The sequence below is a fragment of the Pseudonaja textilis genome, chromosome 4, assembly GCF_049901715.1.
Source record: "Pseudonaja textilis isolate UNSWEBS1 chromosome 4, rPseTex1.2, whole genome shotgun sequence".
In the NCBI taxonomy this organism is placed as follows: Eukaryota; Metazoa; Chordata; class Lepidosauria; order Squamata; family Elapidae; genus Pseudonaja; species Pseudonaja textilis.
Window position 1 is genome coordinate 87,814,571 of NC_141993.1, and position 19,959 is coordinate 87,834,529.

Consider the following 19,959-nt stretch of genomic DNA (forward strand, 5'->3'; position numbering starts at 1 on the left):
TGTCAGTGCAGGAGACAATTGTTAAGAACCATGAGGAGAAGGGGGGGAAAAAGGAGTTGTAAGGAACTATATTGGGGAATTAAAAGAAAAAATACAAAAGATGGATGAGAAATTTAGGAACAGACAAGTAAAAATGAACAGAGACTGCATGTGCTAGAATGAAGAATGCAGAAGAGAAAAGGATGGAAGAGCCCCACCAAGCGAGTGCCTCTGCCCGATGCCTGTGCCGCTGCAGCATTTGGAGATGCCACCGCGTTTGGAGGTGCGCAGGGATGGGGACAGGCTGGATGAGGTGCGGAAAGAATGGGTGGCTGTGGGCTCCCTCTGCTGGACCTTGTCAGCCTTCAAGATCATCTACTTTTGCTTTGCATCTTTTGGCTACCATAAGTAATGGGGGGAGGAGGGGGGAAAAGTATGGGAAGCGAGCTGGAGGTGGTAAAAAATAGCATTGTATAAACTGAGGAGGGGGGAGAGTACATTCTTGCTTAGGTTTCTATTTCTTGCTTAGCTTTCTTTTCTCTGCGCAGTTGCAAACCTTTATCAAAGTATGCCAAGGTCAACGGACAGAAACTTCATCACCACCTGAAGATGTCCACATAATGATATTCACAACTTTTAATTGGAAGAGCCATTTGACCTATTGGGGGTGGGAACATTTCCATCACTTTGTATATGTGATTTACGCGCCTATTTCCTCAGATTCAGAATTCTCTTGTTGCTACCACTTCATTTCCAGTAAAAGATATCTTTTCTCTAATTAAAAGAATCTAAGTATTTCTTTCTTGGATTTTGAATGGAGCACCAGCTGATATTATTCTGAATCTCACCTTACCAGCCCACCTGGAGAGATAATACAATTTCTTCTGAGGGGGTCTGAACATCATGTCAACTCCAGCCAGCGACCAAGAAGACCTGGGCGCTATTGGAGGGCAAGACTCGTTGCTGCTAGAGGAAGCAAGGGAAGCTGAATTGCTAGCAGAGCTCAACCTTGGGGAAAAACCAGCTGTGAAACCCAAATGGTCATTGGGAGTCGGCTGGAAGAATCCGGAGGAAGGCCCCCGCCCCAGGAGTCACCATTACCCATCGGCGGGGAAGAGAGGAGCCATGGCATGAGAGAGGAGGGAAAGACTTTTTACTGAACCAAGCCAGGCACTTCATCAATGAGTCCCTTGGGGAACCTCAAACTGAACAAAGGTATGAGGGAGAGGGGGAGGCAGCCCCAGCCAGAAGAAGCAGAGCAGCCACCCCCATAAATCAATCTGGGCCAGTGCAACAGGCAGCAGCAGCCCTGGGGCCCCCAGTGGGAGGTGTAATTCCTAGAAGACGTAGAACTCCAAAATTGCCTCCGTTGGAAGTAAAATATGGGGGGGACCCCAAAGAGTTGGGATTTTTCCTAGCACAAGTTTGGAACTATATGGAGGAATATGGAGGGGATTTTCCCTCAGAAGCAGCCAAAGTTAGATGTGTTACCAGGGCTCTGAAGGGACCAGCTACAAAGTGGATGGTGACTTTGCATAATGATAATGCTCCCCAGCTGTTGAATTATGACCTGTTCATGACTGCGCTGCGGGCAAGGTTTGAGGACCCACTGGCGCAGTGTAAGGCCAGGATTAGGATGAAGACCATAAATCAGGGGCGGAGATCAGTGGCCGACTACACCCAGGAATTTAGGGAGCTGGCGTGTCATATTCGAGGCTGGTCCCAGGTAGCCCTGATAGAAGCATTCAAAGATGGGTTAAATGAAGATGAATACCAGAGCTGCATTGCCAGAAGAGACCCAAATGATTTGCAGATGTGGTACTTGCTGGCAGCAGAGGTGGAAATTGATCTAACCCGAAACAGATGCCGGGGGGACTCTGGTTGGAGCAAGTCCTCCCCCACCCATCCTCGAGAAGCCTTAAAACCCCAAAAGGGAGGGATGGCAGTGAAACCCAAGACCACTGCTTGCTTCCGATGTGGGAAGGAAGGTCACCGGGCTGCAGACTGCTGGGCCAAGTTGGAACCAAAGGGGGCGCCAAGAGGAGGGGAAAAGCCTGAAAACCCCCCAGTGAAACCTTGCAAGATGGCGCTAAAGATGAGGGAGGTTGTAGAGTTCGCCCCTCCAAAAGGAGAGGAGCTGGGAACTCCGACTCCCCTCGATGAGAGCGAGACCAACTCGGAAGATGATGTCCCGGTAAGTCCTAATAAAGGGCCCATGACCATCCCAATAAAGTTAAGGGTGCCCACCTCAGGGACCGAGGGGGAGATGTTGGCTTTATTGGACTCGGGGCGCACGAGGTGTGTAATCAGCATGAAAGTAGTTAAGGGCATGGGCATCAGACTGAGAACTTTAAGAACGCCGATATACTTTTGCCAACTGGATGGATCTGAGGCGGGAGGTTGCCCTGCACATTTTATAACAGAACCCCTAGAGATGACCATGGGAACCCACAGCGAGACCCTGCATTTTATTGTGGCCCCTGGGATGGAACAGCCTCTAATATTGGGATTGCCTTGGCTTCGGAAATGGAATCCCCATGTGAACTGGAGAGAGGGGTGGATACGGGTCCGCACCGATTGGCAACCAGAAGGGGAGGAGCAAACCCATAAGAAGTTTCAAAGCCCAGCTGAGACAGCTTCCGCAGGTGCCGAGCATGTGGAGGGGGAGGAGAAAATCCCAAAGGAGTACTGGGACTTAAGAGAGGTGTTTAGCGAAGAGGCCTCTGATGAGCTCCCTCCTCATCGGTCAACCGATTGTAGTGTTGAGCTCCTACCGGGGGTGACACTCCCGAAACCAAAGCTGTATTCGATGACACCATGGGAGCTGGAGGAATTGAGACCATTTATTGACAAGAACTTGAAACGTGGTTTCATCCAACCCGCTAGACCTCGAGTGGCGGCCCCTGTGTTGTTCCGTGAGAAGAAAGATGGCTCCAACGCTTGGTGGTGGACTATCGAAATTTGAACGCGGTTTCCATGGAGAACGTGTACCCCCTCCCTCTGATGAAGGACATGTTAGCCCACCTGGCCAAAGGGAAGATTTTCACGAAGTTGGATCTGAGGGAGGCGTACTACCGAATCCGAATTAAAGAAGGAGATGAGTGGAAAACTGCGTTCAATTGCCCGATGGGCTGTTTCCAGTTCAATGTTCTCCCCTTTGGCCTACAGGGGGTGCCAGCCATTTTTAATGATCAATCAAGTGCTCCATGAACATTTATACAAGGGGGTTCTGGTTTACCTTGATGACATCCTTATTTACACGGAGACTAGAGACGAACATGTGAAACTGGTACACTCAGTGCTGCACAAACTGCGGGCTGCCAAATTGTATGCCAAACTGTCCAAATGTGAGTTCCATCAAGAAAAAATTGACTACCTAGGATATTGTATTTCACACGAGGGCATCGAGATGGACCCGGAGAAGGTGCAAGCTGTATTGGACTGGGCCCCGCCGAGAACCCGAAAACAGCTTCAAAGTTTCCTCGGATTTGCTAACTTTTACTGGCAATTCATCCCGTCTTTTGCTAAAATAGCCATGCCCATCACCAATCTCCTAAAGACAAAGAGGGAGACGAAACCAAAGCTCAGCCAACCATTGAATTGGTCCATGGAATGCCAAGCTGCTTTTGAAAAGCTAAAGTGACTGTTCGCCGCAGAACCAGTGCTGAAACACCTGAATATGGATGCCCCTTTCATGATCCAAGCTGATGCGAGTGATGTGGCTGTTGGGGCGGTCTTACTTCAATTAAATGAGAAGGGGACACTCCAACCTTGTGCCTACACCTCCCGTAAGTTAACTGACACTGAAAGGAGATGGGCCGTTTGGGAGAAGGAAGCTTTTGCAGTCCGATGGGCTCTTCTAACTTGGAGACATTTCTTGGAAGGAGCGAAACACCCATTTGAGGTATGGAGTGACCATAAGAATCTGGAGGCCTTAAAAACACCTCGAAAGTTATCCCCTAAGCAAGTTAGGTGGGTCCAGTATTTCAAACGATTCAATTTCTCTTTGAAGTACATCCCAGGAGGAAAAAAAATTATGGCAGATGCTTTATCTAGAATGCCACAATACAACAGTGTTCGTCAAGAAGTGATAAGGCTGATTGTGTTGACCACACAGCTGACTGCCCCAGTGGTCACCAGAGTGCAAAAGAGGAAGCAAGAGGCAGATCTGTCCAATGACTTGATGGAACGATTTAAGGAAGCCTTGAAAACAGATGAGTGGTTCCTGGCAAATGTGAATAACTGCACCGTTCGAGATGGTCTAGCCTGGGTAGGTGCGAAATTGTATGTACCACAGACCTTGAGAAGCCAAGTGTTACAACAAACTCATGACTCCAAGGTAGCTAGTCATTTTGGTTTTGTGAAGACCCTACACCTGGTGAAACGGCAGTTCTGGTGGCCTTCGTTGAAAAGGGACATTGAAACTTATGTGGCAAGCTGTCCAGTTTGCGCCTCGGCCAAAAGACCTCCTGGTAAACCACCAGGTCTGTTGCAGAATGTGGCTAGGCCAACTGCTCCTTGGAAGGAAATCTCCATGGACTTTATAGTAGACTTACCCGAGAGCACTGGGCACACAGTCATCTGGGTGGTGACCGATTTGTTCTCCAAACTAGCACACTTCATACCTTGCTCCAAGATTCCCTCGGCGAAATCGCTGGCCAGATTGTTCATTATACATGTCTATAGACTGCATGGTGTCCCTGAGTGTGTAGTTTCTGATTGAGGGGTTCAATTTACCTCGAACTTCTGGAGGGAATTTTTGAAGTTAATAGGCTCCACCCAGGGCTTAAGCTCTGCCCACCATCCCCAAACTAATGGGGCCTATGAGAGAACTAACGGGGTGCTGGAGCAATATCTCCGGTGTTACATAAATTATCAGCAGGACAACTGGGCGGATCTACTGCCTTTTGTGGAGGTGGCATATAACAACTCTGTCCACAGCAGTACTGGGTTTACCCCTTTCAAAGTGGCCATGGGGCAAGATTTTGTACCCATACCTGAGCTTCCTCATGAAAAACCCAATGTCCAGTCATTGGACGACTGGATATCTCAACTTCAACTCAATTGGCTGGTTGCTCATAAAGCTTTGGACGAGGCGCACCAGTCTCATAAGAAATTGGCCGACAGAAAGAGAACCCCCCAGAAGTCTTATCAAGTAGGCGACAAAGTTTTCCTCTCAACCAAATATTTACAGACCACCCAGAAATCGAAGAAGTTGGGTCCTAAATATGTGGGTCCCTTCCCAATTGAATGAATTGTGAACCCTGTGACTGTACAATTGACACTACCAAAAACTCTTCGTCGAATTCATCCGGTTTTCCACGTTAGTTTGTTGAAACCTGAGCATACCTGTACATTGAGACCGACCCAGACTGTTCCCCCTGTACCATTGCTAATTGAGGACGAACAACATTTTGAGATTAAAGAGATTTTGGACTCTCGGAAATGGAGGGGTCGTCTCCAATATCTTGTAGCCTGGAAACATTTTCCCCCATCCTATGCCGAGTGGGTAAACAAGAAAGACATTAGGGTTCCTGAACTGCTCAAGAACTTTTATGCTAAGTACCCTGATAAACCATAGAAATGTATGCAATTGTTAACATATTTTTGTGTTGTTCTCTCGTACAGGGACTAATGTCCTTTTTCTAGGTGGTCCAAATGTCAGCCTCAAGATATCTTCTGCTATCCTATCTGCTATCTATCTCATATCCTATCTGCTGCATCTTCTTTGCTGCCAGGCTTAATTCTTTCGGCTGTCATTAGCAACAGGGGGAGGGGGGACTTGGAGGGGAAGAGAGCTAGAGGTGTTTTGCATTCCTTTACTGTAAGCAAAGGAAGGGGGTGTATGAATTCTTGTCTTTAACTTTCCATTTCCTTGCTAGCTTCTATCCCCTTTTGCGCAGCTGCGAAGTTTTATCAAAATATGTCAAGGTCAACGGACAGAGGTCTCATCACCACCTGAAAATGCCCACATGATCATATTCAGAACTTTTAATTGGAAGAGTCTTTTGGACTTTGGGGGGTGGGAACAATTCCATTTATGTGATCTGCGTGCCAATTTCTCAGATTCGGAATTCAATCTGTAGCTTCCACTTTGATTTCCAGTAAAAGGATAACTTTGCTCTAATCCATGGAGTCTGAGTATTTCTTTCTTGGATCTTGAAGGGAGCACACACTGACATTGGGCCAAATTGCAGTTATCACTATTGAGACATATTTCGATAGTAAAAATGAATGTTTTGCCAGAACTGTTGTTCCTGTTTCAGACAATGCCAGTCAAGTTGGAAAAGAATATTTTTTGTAGAATTAAACAAACGTAAATAAATTTATATGTTATTCTCTCCTTTGGGTAGGACAATATATACAACCTTACATTCTAAGTCCATAATCCTCACAGCAAGCCTTATGCTTTATAGAGCCTTGGTCTTTTGTAAAATGATCTGCAATGTTTTTTTCTGACATGCAGTATTCCAGTTTAATCATTTTACTTTTCACACATTGTCTCACATTTAAATATCTTAAATCTGTGTGTTTTGATCTTGTCTTTACACCAAGATTTGAAGCCATCTGTATTGCTGATTGGTTATCTTCATAAACAACAGTAGAATCTGTTACATCAATTCAGTCAATAGTTGCTTATAATAAACTAAATCTGTACATAATAAAGACAAACATGAGAATTCAGCCTCCATTGTTGATAAACTTAAATGTTTCTGTCGAATAGATCTCCATCCAATCAACAATTTTCCTAATAATACTACAGTACCTGATGTAGATTTATGTGTATTTACGTCTGCAGCAAAACTTGCATCAGCATATGCAGTTAAACTTAGTTCATCCTTAGGCTCCAAATATAATGCATAATGCATTGTTTGTTTCAGATATCTTAACACACGCTAAGCAGCTTGCCAGTGCCTTTCAGTTGGCTCAGGATTAAATCTCACTAATTGGTTAACACTGTATGCTATATCTGGCCTTGACCAATTACTGAGATAAGATCAACTACCAATCAAGGTCTGATAAATGTTCTTATCAAAAATAGGACTTTGAACATCACTGCGGCTAAACTCCTGGCTCATTGGTATTTTAGCCGGTTTACAAAGTTCCATTTTAAAACTTTTTAGTAATTGGTTAATTCTATCTGCCTGTGGGATTTTGTATCCTCTCCTGGTTCTATCTATCTTTAAACAAGATATTGTTTAATTTCACTGAACTGTTTTATCTTAAATTTCTGTTCTAACAGTGAAATTATTTTAGTAGCTTCTTGTTCAGTTTTGGTGATTAATGCTATGTCATCAGTAAACAATAGCAACAATGACACTACACCATTACTTTCCTTTTTAAACAAACATGGATAAGCCATGCCAGCTACAAAATCTATCTTATTTAATTCCTTAACTATACATTGGTTCCACTCATACCCTGATTGCTTCAAACCATAAAGACTCTTTTTCAACCTCCAGCAATCAGTTGTATTATCATTTTTGATACCTAAAGTTTTCTTTAAAGATATAGTGTGTTGCAATGGTGCATGCATCTATGCCATCTCGACATCTAAATGATTTATGATGTATTTCTCCTTAGCTTCCCACACTAATGCTGCCCTTAATGTAGTAGCCTTCAGACTAGGTGCAACACCTCATCGTTGTCGTTTGCTGTCTGATTGAACCCTTGTGCTACTAACCTGGCTTGATGGGTAACAGTCCCATCTACACCTGTCTTTAGCTTATAAATCCATTTACATCCTATGGCTTATTCACCTGGTGGTAACCTGACATTTTCATATACCTCCAGTTTTTGTAAGGATTTCAGTTCCTTATCCATTGCTTCCTGCCAAGCAGCCTGATCCTTAGCAGGATACAGTTTCGGTTCATTACTAGGAACTACTAGGAACTGTATTCACTTGGCATACAATACTAGCCTGACATCTATCAGGTGGTTGTGTTACATGGGTTGAACATCTTGGTATTACAGGGCTTACTGGTGGACTCACCTGTGCCACCTGCTCCTGTTCTCCTTCCTCCTCCTGTGCTGTTCTCCTACTTCCTCCTGTGCCTGTTCTTCCTCTTTAATGGCTATTCGTGGTTTACTTATTTTATCTTTAGGAACTATTTGGGTGTCAATAATAACATCATTGCTGGATTCCTGTTCCAGTTTATCCCACCCAACGTGCTCAAGAAATTTAGCACTAGCACTACAGTAAACATGAGCTGTGCCTGGATCCCAAAATCTAAACAATCTATGGTTGGCCTCATAACCTACAAAAAATAATTTCCTCGCTCTATGTTGCCCTTTCAGTCTTACTTGTGAGGGAATATGCACCCATGCTGGAGCTCCAAATGTGTGTAGGTAACTTAAATTTGGTTTTCTACCATGCCAATGCGTGAATGGCAGTTCTCCAGTTGTTGTGTTAACTACATTGTTTAAAACATGGTTACTACACATTATGGCTTCACCCCACAGTGTTTCAGGCAAACCTGAATCAGATAACATAGTACGAGCCATGGCTTGTAACGTTTGCCCTTTTTGTTCTACAAATGAGTTATGTTGTGGTCTGTAAGGTGCAGAACGATTATGCTCGACATCAGCCAATTTTACCATTGTTTGGAATCTATTGTTAATAAACTCAGTCCCATTATCAGTAACTAAAGTAATTACTTTACTCCTCATTTTTCTCTCAGCAAATCTTAGCCAGTTAAAGAAATGTTGGAATGTTTCTGTTTTGTTTTTCATGAGATACCATGAGTAATGGTCCATTATACTCAAAACATAGCAGGCACCTCCTAAACTGGGTTTCTTTGGACCAATTATGTCAGCAAAAACAACCTCTAAAGGTTCTTTGGTCTTAAACCCATTAAGTCTGTTTGCTGGAGTAACCTTGTTTTTCTCTTAGTTACAAGCATTACAGTTTAAATACTTGCTACCAGGTTATAATTTTACTCCCTCTGACAATTCAACAGTTTGTTTGAGCATTTTGAAATTAATGTGCCCCAGTTGAATTGCTAGACATAGCTAAACTAACATTCTTCTTGGCCTTTTGGTGATTACCAGTATTCTGTTGTTTTCCTTTCTTACAGAATCTAGCTATATGTCCTCTAGCCCCACAAGAAAAACATTTCCTAACAGTATAGGCAGTTGAACACAAATCCTCTTCTTGTGGGTTGTTCCTTCCTCAGTTGGTCCCTATCCAGCCATCGTCTTGCCTCTTCTATCAACCTTCCGGTTATGTCAGTCAATGTCAGTTTATCTCTGGGCAGGACTTCTAGTGAAGATATGTAATCATCATAACTTTCATCCAATGAGAAAAGAATGATGTCAACTTGATGCAGCTCTGAAAATATCAGTTCCTTTTCATGTAGCTCTTGAAAAGTTCTTTTCATGAAGTTCAAATGAGCTAACATATCCCCACCTTTCAGAAGACGTGCTCTAAACAGTTTTTGTGTAAGATGTATGTGTGCACCTACATTGTCATGAACATAAATCCTTTTCAAATTCTCCCAACATCTAGCAGCAGACTCTTCTCCACGAATATGAACTAGCTGCTGGTCACTCAGTGTTAGTCCAATTATACAAAGAGCTCGTTCAATGCTTCTTGGCATTGTCCTCATCATCTGGATCCCAATTTATTTATCCACATTTACATCCGGTGGATCTTGAACTACATTCCATAACCCTTCTCTATGCAGAAGTAGACTGCACTTCATAGACCAGGAAACATCGTTTGTTCCATCCAACTAGGTTATCAGTGATAGACTTGTTGAAGTGTCTTGTGCCATCTTTACCAGGACAATAAACCACAATTAAACAGTAAACAGCTGTCTCTATACAGTACTGTGTATTCACACTAACTCTCAGTTATCTGAGCCTGGTATTGCCTGGGCCCATAACCAGTGTTGAAGTAATTCCCCATTAGGAGAATGAGCGCACACAGGGAGACGTATTGAGAGTAGTGAAGAATAACACACAACCAGCACACAGATACACTGTATAGTAAAATGTTGGTTTTACTTCCAGTAAAATGGTTAAGCAAAGTTCAAGAAACAGTCCAAGTCATTCACAGTTAAAGCAGTCAGTTTTCAGTCCAGGGATAATCCAATAACAAAGTCCAGTATCAGAGGAAGAAGGCAGAGCCTCCTCACTGACAGACCATAGATTACGACTCTCTGAGGCTATGATCTGTGCTCTTTCGCTGGAGAGCCCCGATCATTACGATTAGGAGCTGAAGCTGCCTTGGAGGGGAAGTGAAGTAAGGGGAAGCCACAAGCCAGGCTCCCCTCCTGGGCTTGATCTTTTTCCTCCCGAAGATGACTTTACCGGTGCTTTAAAATGGCCACCCCGAAGAGGAGGACTCAGCTGGATTAAGATTTGTGCAGGAGGGAAGAAAGAGGTGGATAACATCTGAACCAGGACAACTGGGCAATACAGCTAAACAAAAGTACCCCAGGATTAAGGTAACATGGAATTTTTAAGAAAAGAAAAGTGAGCAGCAAAATTACAAAGGGACAGGAAAAAAAATAAGAAAATATTTTTGACAGCTAAGTGGGGCTTTGAACCAGGAAAGGAAGAAGCCAGAACTAAAGATTTAACTAAATTGGACTAAAATATTTTGGCAATAAACAGGCATAAAATAAAGCTGGACTTAAGATTGTTAAAAAATAATAATAATAAAGTTTACAAATTAGAGACTGGATTGTGCTGGAATATTGAGGTTCGAAAAACCCTAAATAAAAAAATAGGGGAAAAAGGTGAAGACTTTGTATAATGGAGAGTGCCACCTTTTGACAAAATGGTGTTTCTGAATGAACTTGTGTGGATATAACATTAAAGAAATATTGAAACAAAGTAAGAATTTTAGAAAGTGAAAGCAGAACCAGAATAAAGAAAAAAGCAAGGAAAGGCTGACTGTGGGATTGATTGATGTTTTTGGTATAGACCCTGTGCTGGAATAATTGAGAACTTTAGAAAATTGAAAGAAGAAAGAAGGAAAGTAAAAGTGGTTTTTTTTGTGGACTTTAATGATCAAAATGTATATATGTGTATAATGATGATATATCTTCGGGAATTAAAAATGGAACTTAAAAATATGAGAGAATTACTACAGGAAAGAGGCAAATCACTTTGCTCTGTGTTAGAAAAAATGGAAATGATGATTGAAGAGCAAGAAGAAAGAGCTTCAGAGGAGGAGGAGTTGATTCAAGGAGAAGACATTTTAAATAGACAATTAACACAAAGAACACTACAAAGATGTGGGGAAAGAAGGAAGGCTAAAAAATTGAGATTTAAGAAAGCAATCAAAAGGGGGAATACCTGTGAAGTCAGGAAAGGCAGAAAGACCCAGCAGAAAAGGGGAAAGGAAGACATTAAGAAAGAGAGGGATATAAATTGGAATGAGAAAAGATATGGGGAAAAGAGGGGGAGGAGAAGCAGTAAGAAACAGGTGCATGAAATTAATACAGAAATAATAACATGTTGAAAAGAATTTGTTTTTTCAGAGATAATGGTTGATGAATTAAAAAGGGGATTCTGCAGGGTGACAATATTTCTGCAATTAAAAATATTTAGAAAATAGGGTAATTTTGATACTGATAACTCTTATTAAAAATCAAGGGGGAAAATATGCTGTGGAATCCAAGTGAAAAGATGTAATGATTATTATTGTAACTTCTTAAAAATAATGGTTTATTGGGAATTAAGATGAGGGAATAAAGGTATATTTTAATCATTGAGGTGTGACATTCAAAACAGTAAAAGGGGGAAACCTATACTTGGATTTTGTGTGTGTGTGTTAAAATTTGTATTAATCTAGAATTTATAAAAAGAATGTGTACTGGACAGGGAATATGACACACTAAAGAACCAACTAAATTAATAAGTTAATATAGACTATTAAAAGCAAGGAGAGACATTGGTAACCTTTATTATTATTATTATTATTATTATTATTATTATTATTATTATTATTATTATTATCATTATTATTATTATGCAAACACATATTGTTTATCTTTATTTTTAAAATAAATATTAAAGGATTATATTTGAAATAATTGAAATGAAACAAAAAGATGTTTCGATTGAGATTAATGAAAGAGGCTAGAATTAATGTGCTTGTTTCTCTCCTCACTGAAAATTTGAAATGGAAAAGGTAATAATAGAATTAAGTATGCAAATATCAATGTATAATTGCTGTCATATTTGTATGTAAAGGCGATGACCCGGAAACATGTTGTCCACTAAAAAGAGATTTTTGTTTTTAATGTGAAAAACTGAATAAAGTTTGTTAAAAAACAACAACAACAAAGTCCAGTATCAAAAACAGTTCAGTAACAGACTCACATCAAATTCAAGAAGAACGATGATCAGTAACAGTCAATAGGGAAAAATGCAGGAATGGCAACACTCTCCAGAACAACAGAACAGAACAACCCAGGTTTCTGCCTCCATCTTATGGCCGTTTGAGGAATCACACCCAATTACAATTTTAGCATTCCCTGAAAGAGACAGTATTAAAATGTCTGTCCTGGTTTATATATTTTCCAACCCAACTGTTAGGTGACTTACATTCCTAACAATAATCCCCCTTATTACTGCTTTCACAGTATCCCATATGTTTTGTTTAGAAGTTACATCATTATTATTTTCCCTGAAGAAATAATTTAATTCTCCCTTAAGTCTATTAATAAATTCTTTATCTTTTACTAATTGGGTATTTAAGGTCCACCTTTTCTTTATCTTTTTTCTACCCTTCCAGATTATCTGCAGAGGGTTGTGATCTGCCCACTCATTTGGTAAAATTTCTATCTCCTTTAGTTCATTTGCTATTTCTCCATTCATCCAAGCCATATCAATCCATGTTCAAACTTGGTATGGACTTGAATAGAATGTGAATTGTTTTTTATCCTGGTTTAGCTTCCTCCATATATCTATCAAATTTAGTTCGGTCATCATTTCTAAACATGTTTTTGGTAGCGCTCTCTTCTTCCCTTCCCCCCACCCCACTACTGTGATCTTTTTGCTGGTCTGCTATGGCATTAAAGTCCCCTATAATACAAATATTATTTTTTTCTAATTTTGCTATTTTTTCATGTAAATGTTTAAAAAATTCCTTTTGGTTTTCGTTGGGGGCATAAATTACAACTAATAAAGTTGGCTTTACATTAATCCAGATTTGTAAAACCAGAATTCTTCCACCGGGATCTGTCAGAACTAAATCTGCCTTCATATTTTCTTTAACATATATTGCTATCCCTTTCTTTTTTCTGGAATCTGCAGGTGCAGTATACAATTTCCCTAGTTTGGGAATATTGGGAATATTTTTTGTTGGGTTTCCTAATGTGGGTTTCCTGTTGGCATACTATATCCGCATTCTGTTTAATTAGTTTAGCTAATATTCTTTTCCTTTTTGTCGCTGAATTTAGACCATTTATATTAATCTATAATATTTTCTTCTCCTCTTCCATTTTCTAGTTGAGTCTTGCTCTTTGTCTTGTAGTTGCCCTAGTTTTTCTTTGTGGCTGATAGACTGTCCTTCTTTCTTCTCTTGTTGTTGTTGGATAGTCTTCGTCTCTGTTTCTTTGTTGGTCTTGGTCTTCTTGAGAGTTTGATTCTAATTTGTCCTTGCTACTCTGCTCATCTGACCCTACTAATTGTTCATAGAATTCTTGGGCTTTTTCCAAGTTATCTATTTTAATTTTTCTCTGATCCCATGTAATTAACATCCCTTCCAGGACTAGCCATTTAAATAGAATACCTTTTTGATTTAATTGCACCGCCAAGAATTTGTAATTGTGTCTTTGCTCTCTCACTCTTCTTGGAATTTGTTTGAGAACTTGGACTTCTTTACCCTTCTAAATAATTGCTTCTTCTCTGGTTATTTTGTAAATAATATCATGGATTTTCCTTCTCGCGAATCTTACATGTTTGCATGATCTTTGTTTGCTTGCACAATATCTTCTTAATTGTCCACCACAATCTGCCACTCGCTTGCTTCCTCCTACAGCTGGCAGTCTGGACTTTGGGGCTGCCATTACTTACTGACAGCCTCTTACTTTGTTTGGCTCTACAGGGTCTCTCTTTGCTGCAGAGGGGGATCGCCTTCCCCCCACTGCATCTCCCCACATCAGCACACTTCTCTACAGGCTTTGTGCACCCCAAAAGGTCACTCCAACAGTAAGAAAAGGTGGTGAAAAACAACGAGTGGACTAGAGCACCTTTGTTCATTCCTGTGTCACCAGTGGAAGCCCATCTCTGCAGTCTTAGGTCCCTAACACTACAGACTAATTGGTCTAATAGCATATCATCAAGGTGGTCCCGCAATATAAGATGGACGTTCTCAGTGCTGTCATATACATGCTGATAGTCTCTCCCTCAGCCTGGGTCCATCTTCTAAAAGCGTGATGCCTGGCAATTTGAGAGGGTTTAGGAGAATAGTGATCACAAAGGATTTCCTGCAATTCCTCCCAGGGTCAGTCAGTCTTCACTGACTGAGGGGCCAGTAATGCAGTAGCAGTGTCAAATACCATAGCTCTGCAAAAACTTTAAAAAATAAGCCTTTTTCCTGTGAGTAGAAATCCTGGCTAGGTTGGTGGCATCCAGGAAGTAGTTGAAATGATTTATATAGGATTCCAGTGTCTCCCATGTTGGTCTGAAAGGCGGGAATGCAGGGGTTGAAGTCATCTCGTCTTCAGGTTGTGCCGGTGCTAATGAGAGAAATTTTTCCTTAATACTAACAATGACAATCAGCTCAATGAGTGACTTTTCAGCTCAAATAGTGACTTTTCAGCTCAGTGACAGTACTTGGTTGCCTCGTTAGCTGAATTCCATCCTCGTCACCAGTAAAAAATAGGCAGTGGAAAGAACGGAGACAATGCAGAGTAACATTCAGCACTAATTTTATTTAAAAATAAAGGGTCTTCTGCTTCGGCAGGGGGTTGAACTAGATAACCTACAAGGTCCCTTCCAATTCTGATTATCTGTTATCTATTTTAAAAAATCCCTAAATCTAAGAAGGATTCAAATTACACAAGAGCTTGCTCTTCCAGAGACCATCCTTTGTGAACTGTCCTTAAATACCACTATCCGCTTCTTACTATGCTACAGAGCCCCTGATTATGACATAGTTCATGCAAACAAACTAACTTCACTGCTGATGTAGGCTACCTCTTGTCCACACCAGGGGTGGGTTTCTATTGGTTCTGTCCACCTCTGTAGAACCGGTAGCTCTGAAGAGCAGCAGACATAGAACTGGTTCTATGTCTGCTGATGTTTTTGCCCACCCACTCACCTGGGCTCTTACCTGATCTTAATCTCCTGATTTTTCAACTTCAGCTGCTGAACGAGGCGCAGGTGCAGGTAAAAATGCAGGAAAAGAGGGCTGTTTCAAAGGCTGCTTCTCTGCATGCAGCATGCTGATGACGAATTACAGGCACGCGGCTCCAGCATGCAGGGAAGCCCGTAAATCCTGAACTGGTAGTTAACCCTGTCGTATCCCACCCCTGGTCCACACCCTCTTATTTTCCTTGGTGACCACAATCTACCTCTTATAGATTGGACCCTAAATGAATGTACATCCGAACCCAAACATGCAACCATGTACAATGCCGTTACTACAGTGGGACTGGATCAGTTAGTAACTAACAACACTAGACTCAACAACTGCCTCGACCTCATCTTCTGCAACAGCTCAAACTCAATTTATGGCCTACAAATACAAGAACCCTTTTCAAACAGTGACCGCAGTATGGTTGACTTTTGTCTCAATTTATGCCCTCGCAAAGTAGATCATAATGATGGATCTCCAAAATACAATTTAAAAAAGCCAACTATGATCTCATAGATGCCAATCTATCATCTCTTGATTGGCTCATTCTGTTCCCTAACTGTAATACTACAGAAGACAATTCTTACTTGAACTTGAAAGAATCATTAAACTATATGTACCATTAGTAACCTCTAAAAAAAAAAATTACCCATAATAATAAGAAAACTCCAATTAAAAAAAATCTCTATGGCATAAAAACACAACTTAGCAAACTTAGCAAACTTTAAAAACCGATACAACACCTTATGACGACAGATAAAGGCATAATGCACAAATTATTACTGCAAACAGGAGGAAAACTTCCTACGTACAAAATCTACCCGCACCTTCTACAATTTTGTAAACACCAAACTTAAAGATTCAATAACCACCCCACCTCTAAAGGGACCAAATGGGAAAGACTGCACTGACAAAGATGTTAAAGCCAACCTCTGCAACACATTCTTCAGCTCAGTCTTTGTAAACAGCAATGGCTCATGCCCCACATTTCCTAGTCATACCACAACTAACTACAATGATCTACTACATATTGACTTTACAGAAGATAATGTAGAAAAGGCATGACATAATCTAAAACAATCCCTTTTGTTAGATCTTGGAAAGGAGGGAGGCCACACCAGAGCATTACTCAAAACACACTTTATTCGGGGAATAAAGGGGCTGTCGCGTCTGCATTGCTAACAGCAGACCTAGCAGCGAACAGCAGCTGGCTCGACCTAGCAGCCGGCTTTTATAGCCGACTGTTGAAGGGAGCCAACCAATGGGGGGTGTAAACACCCCCGCAGGAAGAACGGACCTGATGGGGAACCGGTGTCAGCCCCGAGGACATAACACCCCTTCCCCCCAGATACGAACATGAATAGTCTTGCAGGTATGTGGGTGGTTTGTGTGATCGCCCTGATCGGCGCAGTTCGGGTGAGGCCCCGGGTGGCACAGAGTTCATGGCAGCGGAAACTGGATTCGTTGGGAGCTGGCCGGCCACCTGGGCGTGGTCGCAGTCCTCGGGCCGGCTCGTTGAGTTGTCACAGTCACCTAGTGCGGTGGGGTAACCGGCCAGAACGGTCGGTGACTCTGGTGGACGGTCCCGGTCTATTGTCTGCTCCCGTGGCTCGGCTGGCGGGGATTGGTCACCCTGGATGTCCCAGCTAGGAGTTGCGCGTGGTGCTTGGAGTGTCACTGCAGCCTCTGAGTAGGTGTTGGCGTGCTCGGCTTGACGGCTCCGTATTTGGTCTAAGTATCTCCGCCAGATGCACCCGTCTTCCAACTGGGCCCTGTGATGGCCACGATCCTTCCGGGTACCCACAGTGGGTCGCCTGCGTAATTCCTGACGAAAACTCGGTCCTGTAATACAAAACTCCTGACCCTACTGTTAGACCCAATTGGCATGTCTGGACAATAGTGAGGGTGCAGTCTATCTAGTACTGTCCTTAAACGTCTGCCCATCAGTAACTCAGCTGGAGACTTGTTGGTGACTGTGCAAGGGGTCGAGTGTTGGCTCATAAGGAATCGAGAGAGCCTGGAGTGCCAGTCATCCTGGGTGAACCTGGCTAGTGCCTCTTTGGCCGATCTGACAGCTCTCTCTGCCAGTCCATTGCTCGAGGGATGAAAGGGGGCCGTTAGAATGTGCCGGATGCCCAGGTTGGTGACATACCGGCTGAAGTCCGTGGAAGTAAATTGAGGGCCGTTGTCTGAGACTATAGTGTCTGGCAGACCGTGTGTGACGAACAAACGGGTTAGAGCTTGGGCAATTGCTCGAGTGGTGGTTGTGAGAAGAAGGGCCACATCGATCCACTTAGAGAATGAATCTACAACTACTAGGAAGGTCTTGCCTTGAAATGGGCCGGCCAAGTCAATATGCAGCCGAGACCATGGCGCGTTGGCGCTTTCCCATTTAGTGGGAGTGGTGATTGGAGGTGCAGGTCTGGATTCTTGACAGGGGCGGCAGGAGCTTACCCATTTCGCAATTTCGTCGTCCATGCCCGGCCACCAGACGTAACTCCATGCCAATGCCTTCATTCGGACGATGCCGGGGTGCCCCTCGTGCAATGCCTTCAGGACGGGTCTGCGCAGCGATTCCGGAATGACAACTCTGGTTCCCCAAAGCAGGCAGCCCTGTAAACTGGAAAGTTCCTGTTGGCGGACTTTAAATGGTGAAAAATCATTAGATGGATTACTACCCGGCCACCCCCTCCGTACCCAGTCCAGGACCTGGGTGATAAGTTTGTCTTTTCTGGACTGAAGAGCAATGTCTCTCACGGTGACTGGAATGCTGAACTCACTGGTGTCGAAAATGGTGTGTACTGGGGCCGGATCTTCCACGGGTGTTGGCAGCGGGCATCGGCTGAGGGCGTCAGCGTGGCTGAGGTTTTTTCCAGGGCGGTGAACTAATTTGTATGAATAAGCCGCCAGGAATAAGGTCCACCTTGTCATTCTGGGTGACAAGACTTGCGGCGTTTGTTTCTCCCCAGAGAGAAGTCCCAACAATGGCTTGTGATCCATAACTAGTTCGAAGTTGTGCCCGAATAAAATTCATGGAATTTTTGACTGCATGCCACGCGGCTAGGGCCTCTTTGTCAATTTGACTATAATTGCGTTCCGTTGTTGAAAATGTTCGAGAAAAGAATGCGATTGGGGCTTCGGACCCGTTGGGAAGCCTGTGACTTAATACGGCCCCAATCCCGAAGGGTGAGGCGTCTGCAGCTAAAACCAGTGGTAGGTGCTGGTTGAATTGAATTAGCACAGCGTCTGAAGTAAGTAGTGACTTGACTGCCTTAAAGGCGTATTCTTCTTTGGGTCCTCAATGCCATGGTGTATTTTTGTCTAAAAGTCTATGCAGTGGTTCGGCCACTGATGCCTTGTGAGGCAGAAATGATGCATAGAAATTTAGCAGGCCTAGGAAGGCTTGTAGTTCTGGTTTGGAAGAAGGAGTGGGTGCCTCGTGAATGGCTTTAACCTTAGATTCCACCGGGTGAATGCCAGAGGCGTCTATTCGGTACCCAAGAAAGTCCACCTGTTTAGTGGCTATGGCACATTTTTCTTTTTTTAGTTTGAGGCCATGCTGTCTGAATCTATCCAATACCCCTCTTACCCTGAGAAAAAGTTGGGCTCTGTCCCGGGCTGAAACCAAGATGTCATCAAAGTACGGAACCACGCCAGGAAGGCCCTGAAGGATCCGTTCCATTAATGACTGGAATATGCCCGGGGCGACGCTGACGCCAAATTGGAGGCGCTTGCATCGGAAAGCCCCTCTGTGGGTAACAATGGTTTGTAGTTCGGCCGTTTGGTTGTCCACAGGAAACTGCTGGTATGCCTGTGACATATCCAATTTAGCGAATATAGTTCCTGGTTCAAATGTGTGGAGTAAATGTTGGATTACTGGCACTGGGTACGCGCTAGTCTGCAGATAGCGGTTTATTGTGGTCTTGTAGTCTGAACACATTCTTATACTACCATCCCTTTTTAGGGGTGTGACAATTGGTGTCTCCCATTTAGCAAAATCTGTGGGCTCAATTACCCCTTGCTTGAGCAATTTGTCTAGTTCCGCATCTAGCTTAGATCGCAGAGCAAATGGTACTCTTCGCGGCTTTAAGCGGATGGGAACTGCTTGGGGGTCTACCGAGAAGGATATAGGTGTGCCTTTGTAACAGCCCAATTCATCACTGAATACGTCAGCATAATCTGAAAAGAGTGAGTCGATATCGGAGGATGAGACAGCATGTACTCCCATTAAGCTAAGGCCGAGAAAGGGGAACCAATCCAACCCCAAGAGACTGGGAAGGGCACCATCAACTACCACTAATGGCAGGTGGCCTTTAAAGGATTTGAATTTGACGAGGAACTTGCCTGTTCCGAGTACTGGAATATTCTTCCCTTGCTAGTCCCTCAAGGATAGGCGACTCTTCTGCAGTTGCTTCCTGGACAGGCTGGGACGTATTTTCTTAATCGTGCTCCACGAGATAATCGAGAGTGCTGACCCGGTATCGACCTCCATGAGGCAGGGTTTACCTTCTAAATGAATGGAAAGTTGTATTTTATTAGGTGTCAAAAAAGTATGGTTAGCTTGATAGCATGTATAACAATTTTCTACTGCCTGGGTGGCCCCGGAGGGGCGTAGGATGATGGCTTTTGTGGAGCCACGTGCGTTGCCTGGCACACCCTGG

At 43.0% G+C, this 19,959-nt stretch overlaps 1 protein-coding gene across 1 annotated transcript in view; it reads left to right on the forward strand.

The window, feature by feature from the left end:
* The first annotated feature begins 217 nt into the window (after window positions 1-217).
* The window catches only part of LOC148125932 (uncharacterized), a 20,901-nt gene continuing 1,159 nt past the window's right edge, over window positions 218-19,959 (forward strand). The window contains exons 1-5 of the mRNA XM_087933792.1: window positions 218-292; window positions 1,031-2,173; window positions 4,097-4,249; window positions 4,859-5,134; window positions 15,307-15,330. Of these exons, the coding sequence (XP_087789918.1) occupies window positions 218-292; window positions 1,031-2,173; window positions 4,097-4,249; window positions 4,859-5,134; window positions 15,307-15,330 (1,671 nt within the window). The remainder of the gene's footprint in view (window positions 293-1,030; window positions 2,174-4,096; window positions 4,250-4,858; window positions 5,135-15,306; window positions 15,331-19,959) is intronic.